Source organism: Poecile atricapillus, chromosome 17, assembly GCF_030490865.1.
Source record: "Poecile atricapillus isolate bPoeAtr1 chromosome 17, bPoeAtr1.hap1, whole genome shotgun sequence".
NCBI classification, from domain to species: domain Eukaryota; kingdom Metazoa; phylum Chordata; class Aves; order Passeriformes; family Paridae; genus Poecile; species Poecile atricapillus.
In genome coordinates this window covers 8,269,518-8,282,899 of record NC_081265.1, presented here as the reverse complement: position 1 = coordinate 8,282,899, position 13,382 = coordinate 8,269,518, and the positions used below count along the sequence as shown (strand labels likewise).

Sequence of the window (13,382 nt, the reverse complement as noted above, 5' to 3'; positions counted from 1 at the left end):
GCCTGGCCCTTCCTCCAGCAGTTCAGGTTCCTGCACTTCCCTGTGCCCTTAAAGCAAATTAAGAGTAGCTATGATTTTCTTCCTGTCTGTGTTTGTAATGCCCCCGGCTGATTGCATTTCTGTAATTAATTTCCCAACCTGCATGCTCTCCCTCCTGGCACACGGGGAACACTCAAATCCTTTTCCCCATACCTGGAGCGATGTCTGGGGCTGTTTCTGGGGTCCGTGGCTCTCTGTCCCCCCAGCCGTGAGTGAGTGAGGGAGGTGTGAGCCGGCTTTGCTCGGCTCGCAGCCTTGAATGAGCCCTGGACGAGCGGGTTTGGAGAGGAAAGAGGCGTTTTCACGGGTCACTAATGCACTTTGAACTAGAGACGGGAGAGCAGCGCTGACCTGAGCTGCTCCAGCAGCCAAGGGCTGAATCAAATCCATGGGGTGCGCCGGGCTGGAGGCGTGAAATTCCAGCCCTTCCCTTGGCTGCGGCGGCTGCAGGCAGCGGGGTTTGCAGGGCGGGGAGCCGGCAGGGCTGAGCCCCGGGCACGATGGGAGAGCCCCGGGGCTGAGGGGCAGCCCTGGGGGAGCCTGAGCCCCGCTCTTCCCCTGCCCGGCACCGGAGACTTGGAACAGCCCGCACCGGTGTGTGCGGCTGGGAAGGTGTGTGAGGCTGAGGAAGGTGTGTGAGCCTGGGGAAGGTGTGTGATCCTGGGAAGGTGTGTGAGGCTGAGGAAGGTGTGTGAGCCTGGGAAGGTGTGTGAGGCTGAGGAAGGAGGTGTGTGAGGCTGGGGAAGGTGTGTGAGGCTGAGGAAGGTGTGTGATCCTGGGGAAGGTGTGTGAGCCTGGGAAGGTGTGTGAGGCTGAGGAAGGTGTGTGAGGCTGAGGAAGGTGTGTGAGGCTGAGGAAGGTGTGTGATCCTAGGGAAGGTGTGTGAGGCTGAGGAAGGTGTGTGATCCTAGGGAAGGTGTGTGATCCTGGGGAAGGTGTGTGCTGGGTGCTGCCCCTGGGACGGATGCGGTGGCACCGTGCGCGTCCCCTCCCCAGCTCTGCCTACAAAAGGATCGCGGCTCCCCCGGCCCCGCGCACCCCACCCGGCCTCGCCCCTGCTCCCATGCCCGGACAGACGGCATGAAGAAATCCTCGTATTCAGGTGAGCCTCCCTGTCCTCTCGCCTCTCCCTTTGTGTGTCTACTGGGAAAAGGAAAATGTTTAAAAACCCCCCAAGCGCGACGTGCACAATCCCTCCTGGCTGTGAGCGCTCTGCGGAGGAGCCAGCAGCTGTTTCACTGTGTATAAACAAGTGGGAAAGCTTAAAAAGCAAAGCAAAGGCAGCGAGGCAGCTTGTTCCAGGCAGAGCCCGGCAGTGGGGGCACGGATTTGGCTCTCAGGAGGCTCCTGTGGCAGCCCGGGCTGGCAGCCAGCGCCCGGTGACCTCGGACAGCGCTGTGTGTGTGACACTGGCTGCCCCTGGGGCCACGGGCACTTCCAAACGGGTCTAACAGATGGCATCTCCTCATCCCGGGGTCTGTGTTCTCCCTTCTCCCCCGCCCGGCTTTGCCCTGTGGGGTGAGGGCGTTGTGCCCTCTGCTCCTTCCTCCCCGGCTGTCACAGGGTGCCACCATGCCTGGTGTGGTTCCGCTGAATTCCCGGTGGGATCCTGCCCTGGGAAGAGCCTGGTGCACCAGGGAGCGGACAGCTCTCCTCTGAGAGCTGCCCTGCTCACCCCGTGAAGCTCAGGTGCCTCTGGCAGCTCCTCCAGCTGCTGGACTTTGCTCTGCAGCTGATTTCTGCTCTGCTCCAGGCACCAGCCCCTGGCTCCGTGCTCTGCGAGCCAAGTTCTGCCCTGGCCACTGTGGGGACGAGGTGTCACCATGCCAGCATCCCCCCAGGGCCCCGAGCCACGGGACTGGCCACCCCTCAGGGGTGCTGGTGGCACATCATTGCCACGGGACTCTGCCTGAGCTCATGAGCCACAGGAGCTGCGGGTTTGGCTTCACTCAAAAAAATCCACTCTGTGATGCTGCTGCCTGTTTATGGTTAAAATTAATTAGCAACGTTTCTCTCTTGCACATTTTTCTTCTCTCATCAGAGTTGCTAAATGGGCTGCCGGGAGGGTTTATTAGGGCTTGTGTGCCGGGAACCTGAGACAGTCTGAGTGTGATGATTAGCACGTTGTAATGGATTAAATTGGGTATTAATGGTTGTGCAGTGTGTGTAGGGAAACCCGTTATTTGTTGTGGCCTCCTGAGGTGGTTGGAGCAGGGAGGAGCAGTGCGAGGAGAGGTCTGGATACAGCTGGCTGTCACACAGAAAAGCTGCTGTGACCTGCTCTTGTGACTCCTCGCAGATCAGGACAAGGGTCCTTGGCTGCTTTGCTTCTTTGGGGTGGGTTGAGCTGGAGTGGAGCTGGGGCACTGCAAAGCCCCTGAGGTGTCTCTGGTTGGTGCCAAACCCTCCCACACTCCGTGGGACAGCTGAGCTGGCATCTGGGCAGTGCCTTTGTTTCACAGGGGCTGTGGCTGCATTTTGGAAACCTTTGGAGATTTCCCTGGTGCAGCTATTTGAACAAAAAGAACAGAACTGCCGTGCCCAGAACGCACTGCTGGGAAGCAACAGGACAGCTGCAGTCCTTACAAACACCTCCCACCCTGCAAAGAGCACAGGCAGCGCTGCTGAGCTGCTCTGGGGTGCACAGGCTTTGCTTTGGGCGCTGCACCCAGCAAATCTCCCTGAATTGTTGGGCAGAAGGTGGGTGAAGGTGGAGGAATCACCACTGGAGAGGTCACCTTGGAGAGCTGCCAGCCCTCCGTGGCTGGTGTGTTCACAGAGCAGGGCACAGCAGTGGTCACTCGCTTTGGGGAGTTTCACTGGGAATCCAGATTGCTTGTGCAGACACAGATGTGCAGGGGGCTGCAGAGCCTCTGGGCTCCCTGCTGTCTGTCAGGAGCTGCTGATGTGACCAAGTGACTTCTCAGCTGATGCTGACAGCCCCTGGCAGGCTGGAGATGCGGTGCCTGGTTGAGAAACCCCTTAAAATGATGGCAAAGGAAAAGAAATGAACATCTAAACTCTTTTTGAAGCAAGGTACTTGTTTTGCTTGGCCTGATTTGTCCCTCTCTGGCATATTTTGGATCTCTTTTGTGGCCTGGATCCCCCTGAACCCAGCTGGAGTATCTTGCTTGACTTCCCAGGGCCGCACCTCCAGCTCCATCCTCCTCCATGGGTGCAGCAGTGCTCTCCTGTTTTCAGGCTGTTCCTTGCCCCAGGCAAGATTTACCTGCCCTAAAGCACTTCCAGGGCGATCCCAACCCATCTGCTGTGACTTCTGAGCACACACCACGTAGGTGGGGTCGGGATGAGGAGTTTACCTTGGGGTGCCTCACCTCTCAGGAGCAGAAAGGCTCAGTGAGACCTTTGTGCTGTAGCCACGGGCACGTGTGGCTCATCCTGGCGCTGCTTTTGTTCCTGGAACTCCTGGCAGCAGCAGCAGGAGGAGGGGAGAGCGTGGAACAGGGATTTTACACAGCAATAATTTTACTGAAGCCAGCTCTTACATGTGTGCCTTGGGGATATCTGTTATTTCAGTTGCTGAAGGCAAACTTGCCCTGGAATACTACTTTTTAAGGGCTTTTTTTCAATTCTCACTTTCCATTACTCAAGCCCAATTGCATCGCCAAAGAGGCAATAGACAGGATTTGTGATAAATGATATGATGATTTATAGGTATTTTCAAGGATGGTGCGAGTGGTTTTGGCCAAGGATGGTTTCAGTTTCAGAGCTGCTGGCACTCACTAAAATAAGGATCACCAGAATTACAGTGCCTCCAGAATTATTCATAGTGGTTATGTGTCACCCACCCTTACCTGAACTGCAGACTCCTAATTTATTGCTCAGACACTTAGGGAGAAATAACTCTTCATATATGAGCTAAAGCTGTAGGAAAAATTACAGGAATAACAGCAAGAGCTGTGTTTCCCTCACTGAATGAGGATTTTCCCATATTGTGACTTGTAAAATGATTCCCTATAAAACATGGGAAATAGAATATAAGTCAAATTGGATTTGCTGGTGCTGTCTAGAGAATTTGTGGCTGTCTCATCCCTGGAAAGTGCTCAAGCCAGGTTGGATGGGGCTTTGAGTAACCTGGTCTTGGGGAAGGCATCCCATGGCAAGGATTGGAATGAGACAATCTCTAAGTTCTGTGGTCCCATGTCAGCTGGGAAGCTTTGGGGAAACAGCTCTGTTGTCTGATTGTTGGTTTGTAGTGGGTTAGGGTTATCCCAGCCCCAGGGTGTCCTTGGAGCTCCTGCAGATGTTCTGCACCTCTGGATCTGAGCTGAGGCCAAGGTGTGGGGGGTTGTGCCCCACCAAAGGGCTCTGGTTTGTGCTGCAGTACATCCAGGGAGGGGAGAGAGACACGGGAGCTCTTTTTGGGCTGGGCAGGAGCTGTGGCAGCCCAGGGACTCGTGCCACAGCGAGTCCTCCTCCAGCACAGCGAGCAGCAGTGCAGGGGCTTGGCCCCCTCCAAATAATCCTCAAAGGCTGTGACTGGCCAAGCTCTGTCAGCTGGGGGGGTCCCCATCCATAGCTGGTCTGAAACAGGCTGGAAAACCGAGATTGGGTCTTTTTCAGGCTGATACTGTGAGAGAGAGACCCGGTGTGAATCTCTGAAAGGTTTTTAACCTCCCTGCCATAAAAGCTGCTGGGTGGGGTGGGGATGACCCGGTGTGTGCAGAACTCATTGTTTGCTCCTGAACCTGACCCCATCTCCTGTCACTGCACTGGCACCGTCTGTGTCAGAGCTGGGGAAAAATGAAAAGAGTTGTTCGGACCTGATTATTTTCGTATTTTCTTTTTCTCTAGTTCGCTGGCCAAACTGCAATATCAAAGAAAAAATACTGCTTGGATCCAACAAAAACATTCATTTAATTTTAGATTGTCATTTGCAACAGAAATTCAAAATAGTTTGTTTTGAAATCCACTTTAAAAAAAAAAAAGCAAGCCATTGTTTTTCAGCTCAAGCTCTCAGCTAGCTCTTACTCCCCAAAACTTGCATTGCTGGGCCAGTGAGAGGGAAAAAGGGGAAAAAAGAATGAGGAGAAAGTTTTGGAGCCTGGGAGCAGAGGGAAGGGGGAGGATGTTGGTGCTGGCAATGCCATCCTGGAGTGTGATTCCCCAGTCCCCCACCTGAGGCTGTGGAGGCTGTTCTTGCTGTGGGGTTGTGTTGCTGTTGTGTTACCTGGTGTTGCTGAAACAGCAGGAAGGAAAACACCAAGGATTACAAAATGCACTTGTTTTTGATATTCCCAGAACAGCAGGAGGCTCTGCACAGACAAAGGGCTTTGCATTATTCTCAGGATGCTGAAAGCTCTGCAGGTTGGCTGGGTCAGCTGCCAGGAATGATCTGCATCATTCACATCCACGTGAAAGCTGGTAGATACCAAACATCCACGGCTCCTTGTCCTTGCCTTAAGCCCCAAAACAAACAAAATGCTGTTCCTGCATGGCAAACCTTTGCTCTCTTTTGGACAGACACATCTCCAACCTGTCCGTACCCATCTCTCACACTTTTGAACCAGTGAGGAGCAGCCGTGGTGCCTGCTTACATTCACAACATTCACACATTTCTCTGGTGGGTTTTCATGCCCAGCCCCCCCAAACAGTAAATAAATGAATTATTTACTGTTTTTAACCACTTGATCCGTCACACAGTGCTGTTCCCTGCTCTGCTGCTTCCCCATTGCTGCACACATGTGGGACAGTGGCTTTTGATGTTCCCACTGGCTTCCCTGGGAGTGTTTGAGCTGTAACAACATTCAGAGATGCTCAGAGAGAGCAGCTGCCTTTGTGCACAGTGCTGGGGGGCCAAGGAAAAGCAGGAACCCCCTTTCCCCCCCACATCCCTGAATTTCTCCATGATTGGTGGGTGGCAGAGAAGAAGGCATAAGAGTAAGGCAGTGCTGCTCCCAAACCAGCACTGTGAGCAAGAGGCAGCATTGCCCAGGTCTGCACTGTGTAGTTAACACCTAAAACAATTCTCCTGATTGCTTTTAAAAAGAAAAAGTCGTATTTTTCAGAGAATTCGATTTCTAATACGCCTGTCCTCTCCTGTGGTAGCAAAGCCTGTAATTTTCTTGAGTGTTTCAGATTGTTGTAGCCTCTGTTGGATGGAAGCACCTTGATCCCTGGACAGACTGTTCTCTGCTGCCTTCAGAGCCTCATGCTCGGTTTCTGTGGCTTAGCAGATATGGAGAGCTGTTGATGGCACTTGGCATCAGTCCTGGCAAACTTTGCTCAGCTCTTCCTTGCTGCAAAACCAGAGGTGGGGGCTGTGAGAAGTCCAATCAAAAGGCACAATTGTTTTATTTTATTCCTGTGCTGACAGAATCCATTGCCATGGATGTAAATGCAATGTGCCATCACATGTTTCTGATGGCTTGTGATGATTGATGGAACCTTGTTATGAAAAACCCTCCTGTGGCAGCGTCGTGCTGTGCTGGGGTGGCCAGATCGGGGGGTGTGGAGGGTTTGGTTGGGTGTTCTGCTGTTTCCAGGCTTGGTGGAGTGTGTGGGCAGGGGTAGAGCTTTGCTCCAGGTAGGAAAAACATCCCAACATCTGTTAGAAAACAGTTTGGAGAAGCGAGGAAATTCCGCCTGTGAAGAAAGACAAATAACAAACCACAACACAATTTGCAGAACATAATGAAAGGTCCTGTGGGGCCCACTGGGGTGATTTCTGCCTCCCCAAAACACCCATCCTCTTCCCACCTGCAAGACCACCTGGAGGCCACCTGGGCTGAGCAGGGAGAAGCGGTGGCACGTGGAAGAGGGAGATGCTGACAGCGAGCCGGGTGCTTTGCTGAGGCCAAAGATGAGGGGTGTCTTGGGGTTTGCTGCACAAGGTGTGATCCAAATCCAAGGAAAGGTCTGTGGAAGAGGAGAGGGCTTTGTACTGCAGGGATTTGTGAGGATTGAACCTGTGGGACAGATGTGTGAAGCCAGAGAGCTCACAAAAAGCAGGCAGAGGTGAGCTGCAGGGGACAGCTGTCCCTTGGGGTGACACAGCCAGTGTGTTTAACACCCCACCAGGGAGTTCCCCTTGCTGCCAGGTCCTGGCACCCTCAGGAAAAGTGGCTGTGCTTGTGCAGCTCCCAGTGGGATCCCAGGAGCAGTGCTGAGGGGGCAGAACCTGTTCCCACAGTGTCCTCAGTGACTGACTGGTGACAGGGACAGCCCAAGGCACCCTCCAAGGTCTGTGTTCCAGAGGGGGACCCACAGCTGCCTGGGAAGCTGCTTCCTGCTGTGTCACTGCTCAGGTGAGCCTGTCTCGGGGCTCAGAGGGATTCAGGTGTCTCTAAAGCATCCCTGGGGGATGGCTCCAGAGCCTGGGAAAGGGAGGTGTTTGTCCAGTGCTGTGACACTGTGAGAACAGCTGGCTGTGCTGGGTGGAAGGGGCTCCTTGGGAAGTTCTTGCCTGAGTTTCAACACTGATCACTGCATGTTCTGAAGCACAATATCAGTTTTTAACATGAGCTTCTCATTTCAGGTTCAAATCTGATGGCCAGAGCATGTCACTGTCCCCTCCATTTCCCTCAAACACTGTGCTGCCTTCATTGCTCCCAGTCAAGCAGATGGAAGTTAAACTGGAGGGATGATTGCAAGTTGGAACTAGCAGCCAAAGGGTTTTTTTGCTTCCCTTTGTCCATGCCAGATGAGTATTATTTACAGGAAACACTTTGTACAGCTTCGAGATTTGTTTAGAGAAGGAGTGTAGGGGAGGAGACAGCTAAAGGCAGAATGGAAATTAAAAAGGTCACAGTAATGCTCAAGAAAATCCATAATTTCCTGGAGTGGGAGTGTTGCTATTCTGGGGACTGAGGGAACAGTGGAGCCTGGGCTCTGGCTCCCGGGGGAGAGCGTGCTGGGGATGAGCTGGCTCCCTTTGGGATGAGCTTGGCCTCATGGGGCCCAGCCCAGAGCAGCTGCTGGGGACAGAGGGTCCCTGACACCGCCTTGTTCCCTCAGCTCATCCACAGTCACGTCCCAAATGTGGTGCCCGTGCCAGGGAACCTCAGAACCCTCAGGAGCAGCCCCCAAGGGCACGCTGCTTTTGGTTATCCAGGGGAATGGGGATTGCCTGCAGCTCTGTGTGGTGGGGAGAAGAAACAAAGCAGCCAGGGTGAGATTCCCTCAGCCTCTGTGAATGTGGGGTGACTCAGTGCTCTGGGTGCCGGGGCACGTACTGGGGAGAGAACAGCACATCTTGGAGCAGGACAAGTCAGAGCTTGCACAGGACAGCTCAGAGAGGTGGCAGGGGGTGGGTGCAGGGACTCAGGGAGGCTGGAGACTCTGTTTTGCCTGCAGGAAAGGCTGCAAGTGTCACCCACCCTGGCTGGGGGGAGCCCCCAGCCTGCCCAGGTCTGTGATGGAGCCACCAGCACCCTAGAAAGGCTTTTCTCTCTCCGCATTTTCAACTTTCATCATTCTCCCAAAATGACTCTTAATTAACTTTTAAATTTAAAAGCAAAATCTAGGTACATTTTAATGGGTAGGAATGAGGATGGAACATAATTCTTTGCCAGCGTGGAATTTAATTTGAAGCATTGAGGTTGATGATGTCGCCAGTCCAAGCCCAATTCTCCTCGTCCTCTTTGCTTTGGGGAAAGTTTTCAAGCTCACTGATTTTCAGTGTTCTGGTGACAGAAGTCACATGTGCTGCAGTGTCCTTATCTGAGGTCAGTTGCTAGAAACTGAAATCCCTAAATCCGGACCTCTATCGTGTGTTCTTGCAGCCCTCTCTGCCACATGAAGGGCTTTTTCCCCTCTGGTGTCCTGCCTTCACGTGCTTTAGAGCATGTTTTGTAAAATCAGTTATACTGCTGAGAAAAGTGAGTTTGAGTTGTGCCCAAACTGTCCCAGAACCACCACAGGGTTCCAAGTGCTTGTTTTTTTTAATTTATTTTTTTTTAGCAGGTAGAGCTATGACTCTCAGAGCTGTTGAGTATCTACAACCTGAAGGACTGCCATTACTGCAGCTAATTACCCTTTGACATTAATTTCCATTCAGCTCCATCTGCATCTGTGAATGCTTTCCCAAATTGCTGTTCTGACAAGTGAGATGCCCCAGTTGCGGAGCCCCACATCTGAGAGCTGGGGAAGGCTCTCGGTGCTGTGGCTTGTTGGGGATGTCATGGCTTGGGTGGTCTCCTCATCCTGCTTGGCAGCTGGAGCAAGAGGCTGTGAGTTATTTCCCATGGTGGGTTTTTGTCAGATAAACCTCCCAGCAGTGATGTGAAACGCTCTGACAGCTGATTCCTGCAGTTAGTGTCGGGAGCAACGAGTTAATCCGGGCAAGGATGAGCTCAGCCCTGGAGAGCTTGATCCATCTGTGGAGCTTTCAGACCTTCCTCTGCTGTGCCTGGTCCTTCATGGGCCAGCCACTCTCCAGGAAATCATCATCATGCATGGGTGTTTTAAAATACATCTCTTTTAAATTGCACATGGAGGGGAGGAGGGTGTCTGTGGCTGTGCTCTGTGTGTTTGGCTTTGTTTTCAGAGATCATTGTGGGAAAAGCAAGAGCCCTGTGCTTGAGCCCTGATGGGGAGGGAATAGTGAAACAAGGTTTCATAACGTGTGTGAATTAATGTTCAGCTCTTACTGAGCCTTTCATCTCCTCTGGGCCCTGAATACAAGTATGGGAATGGGTATGAGGCAGAAAAGCCTCCCATGTCGATGTGCTGGGTGCTGATTATTGCAGGGTTTTGCATTAAACCCCTTTATAGACTTCACCTCTTCCCTGGTGGATGATTTTTGGGCTGCTGTTGACAGAGGTTGCAGCACAGGAGAAGGATCTGGAAGATTGGTACAGGGCACAGTCACACAGCTCCTGCTGAGCCAGGAGCAAACCCTCACCTTAGTCCTGGGTAAGAATAAGCAGTGTCCTCCTTGCTAGCCCTGTGGCAGGATTTCTGTGTCCTGGGCCCCTCCAAGAGGTGGACAGGCTGCTCTGGAGGCACACAGGGCTGAGAAGTGTTTCCCACAGCTCAGGTGTACAGAGGAGCATGGGTCAGTGGGTGGGAAAGGACAAGGGACTTGCACAGGACAGCCCAGGGAGGTGGCAGGGGGTTGTTGCAGGGAGTTAAGGGGGCTGGAGGCTCTGTTTTGCCTGCAGGAATGGCTGCAGGAAGCGTCACCCACCCTGGCTGGTGGGGAGCCCCTGGTCTGTGCTGGCAGAGATGTCCCTGGGCATCCACGAGCTGTGGCTTTCCTCCTCCTCCCCTCCTCGGGCTGCCTGGGGGCTGCCCAAACAGGCTCTGCTTCCCCAGGGCTGTTCACGCTCTCCTGCTTCCCATCTGGACGTGACCTTGTTTGAAGTTCTGGGAGCACGGGGCTGCCGGGCTGGCTTTGTTTGCTCTTCCCTGTGAGCAAACACCCGGCACAGGCGGCACCTCCTCCCCTTCCGAGGGGCTCAGGGACCCCTGGCAAAGCCTGGCTGGAGCACACAGCCTGCAGGAGCTCCAGCCCTGCTCAGGGCAGCGTGTGGGGCGTTCCCAGGAGGCTCCAGCCCCACAGAGAGGATTTGGCTCAGTGCAAACAAACCCTTGGACCGGGACTGCTCTGCCTGGCACCTGCAGCCTCTCTGTCCCCGCTGGGGAGCAGGGCACAGCAGAAGGGGTTGGCAAAGGGAGCAGTGCTGATGGAAAGCATCTCCTGGTCTCCTTTACACCGTTCTGACAGCCTGCTTCCCACCCTCACTCTGCAGTCGGGTCCATCCCATGTTTACAGGCACCTGCCTGCAGCACCTGTCACCCTCATCTGCTCCTGCAGCTGGTGATGACACGGCCCACGTGGGATATGGATCTCTTATGGGAACCTCCCACAACCACTGCCTTGAGTCTGGTGTGTCAATGAGCCCTTTGTGCTGGTCCTTGCCTGGTCACACTGTGTCCTGTTGGAGTTTTGCTTAGCTGGGAATAACCCATCAGGATGGCCGAGTCCAACTCCTGGCCCTGCACAGGACACCCCAAGAGTCCCACCCTGTGCCCCAGAGCATTGTCCAAATGCTCCTTGAGCTCAGACAGGCTCAGTGCTGTGACCACCTCTCTGGGGAGCCTGTTCCAGCCACCCTCTGGGTGAAAAACTGCTCCTCATATCCAACCTAAACCTCCCCTGACTCAGCTCCAGCCTTTTCCTCAAGTCCTGTCACTGCTCACCAGAGTGAAGAGATTGGTACCTGCCCGTGGTGCCCCTCATGAGGATGTTAAAAACCACAGTGAAGTCTCCCCTCTGTCTCTTTGTTTGGTTGTCCTTTTCCAGAGTATTTGGATTAATCTGAATTCTAATAATCTCTTAACATTCCATCCTCCCTTGGGATCGCCGTTATCTTTATTAAACTCTCTTCCCATTTCTGGTGGTTAATGGATGGTGTATCCTCAGGTCCAAACACAGCTGGGAGGTCAGATTTTGGATTAAGAGCTGCCTTGACATAGCCCCTAAGAACACCCTGGAAGCATCCAAGCCCGGTTGCCTATAGATTATGGGCAAAATAGGACTATAAACCAAGTAGAGGCCTCTGCTTTGGGGACTTAACAGCCTCCTCTGCTTTTCAAATCAGGTCATCATAATCTTTGCAAGATTAAGCACTGTTTCAGCTGGAGGGGTTTTTTTTAATTTCACTTTCTCATGGAATAAACTGATGGTGACAGATGCCCAGGAGCCCTGGAGGCCTGTGCTTTGGAACTTAGGGAGTGAAGGGTGACAGTTCCCCTGGAGAGGGACATGGATGTCACCTTCTCATGGAGCAGGGGTGTGTGTGGCAGTGACCTTCTCTGTGCTTCTGTCACCTGGGCAGGGCCTGCAGAGGGGTTTTGGGCTCCTCCAGGGGATCCTCTCTGTGGACATTTGTGGCCTTTTGCCCAGGGAACAGAGGAATGTGCTGTCTCATTCGGGTTGTGTGGCCAGCCTGGGGCAGCATCAGGAGCCCTGAGCCCTGCTCCTTGTCAGGGGACTGCAGAGGACCCAAGTGCTTCCCATTCTGGGTTCAGGTATTGATGTTAACGAGGGAGCTAATGGCCTGTGTTACTGAGGACCGAGGCCTGGAAAACAAGGTGGAATTTAATTTTGCCTGAGTTGAGCCATCTCAAGGCATCTCTGAATCAGAGCTGGTCCCTGCAGCCTTTCTCCAGCAGATGATTCACCCAATCTTCCCCCTCCATCTGGGGCTGGAGGTGACCCAGTGCTGCAGAGCCCAGCTCCTGCTGCCTGTGGCTTCTAGGAGCTGGTGGGGTGAGGATTCAAACCCTCTGGAGACCTTAGGTTATGATCCCATCCCTCCCTCAGGCACTAAAGCAGGTGGCTGTCAGCTCCCAGCCAGTGACAAGCCTGTGGTGGCTTCTTGCTGTGGCAGCAGGTTCCAAAAGCAGTGGCAGCAGCATCCCCCCTGCAGCTGGGGCTGCTGCCCCTGAGCTGCTCAGGGCTGGCTGAGGAGCAGCTGGGTCACGCTAAGGACAGCCACTGTCACAAATCTGATGTCTCAGACATGGCAAATACATCCAGTCTGTACCAGGGAATGTTCTTCTCTGGCTCTGAGACTGCTCACAGAGAGGTGCTTCAGTGGAGAGGAAGAGGAGTGCCAACAGGAAGCTGGCTGAGACAACACAGAAACATTTTCTACGCATGATCTCAGCCTCTGGAGATAAGGCTGGAATTCTGACACCCCCCAGAGCATCCTGCCTTGGCCCCGTGTCAGTCCTGCAGCCCTGGACAGGGGAGGGAGGTTCCTGCCTGGGTGATGCTCCTGCCAGGGGTACAAAAGGCAGGTTTGGGCTGGAGGGACGTGGCAGTGCCATGGATCCCCTCTGGACAAGAGGAGCTGGAGTGCCCAGGCTGCAGAAGGTGCTGTTTGTGGAAGGTCAGCTCATGTGGTGAACTCTGACCGTGGTGTCGAGGTCAGCAGAAGTGACCTGAGCCTCCAGACGGGGAAATACCTCTCAGGTCTGGCTGGCAGCAGGCTGTGCATGGCCCAGGGCAGGTTTCTCACTGGGAGTTCATTCCTTAGGGCACAAGGTGCCTGTGCAGGAGCTCCACGCTGTTGGAATCCCTGCTCAGCACAGCACAGGGGCTTGGCAGTGCTGGGGTCAGAGCACTGGGGTTTGGGTCACTCAGGAGGGGCAGAAATTGCCTTTTTTGTGGCAGGGATTTGCACAGTGGAGGCTGAACATCTGGGCTGTGGGGGTGAGTGACTCGGGGGGGTTCTGGATGGAACCAGGGCTCTGTTACACGGAGCGTGCCGTGTTCCATGGACAATGCTGCCTTTCACCACACCCACAGAATGGGCTTTGTGCCTCCTTGTGTGAGCCCTCTTTCTCTCTGTAAAGGCTTCCTCAGAGGC

At 53.9% G+C, this 13,382-nt stretch overlaps 1 protein-coding gene across 6 annotated transcripts in view; it reads left to right on the top strand.

Moving 5' to 3' along the window:
* The first annotated feature begins 373 nt into the window (after positions 1 to 373).
* The window catches only part of SEPTIN9 (septin 9), a 136,037-nt gene continuing 123,028 nt past the window's right edge, over positions 374 to 13,382 (top strand). The window contains exons 1-3 of one of the 6 annotated variants that reach the window (XM_058852464.1): positions 374 to 651; positions 727 to 744; positions 1,036 to 1,141. In XM_058852464.1, the coding sequence (XP_058708447.1) occupies positions 1,120 to 1,141 (22 nt within the window). In that variant the 5' untranslated portion in view covers positions 374 to 651; positions 727 to 744; positions 1,036 to 1,119. Of the gene's footprint in view, positions 690 to 726; positions 745 to 766; positions 1,142 to 13,382 lie in introns of those variants that run through there. The other 5 variants (XM_058852465.1, XM_058852459.1, XM_058852458.1 and 2 more) reach the window with 5 other exon arrangements.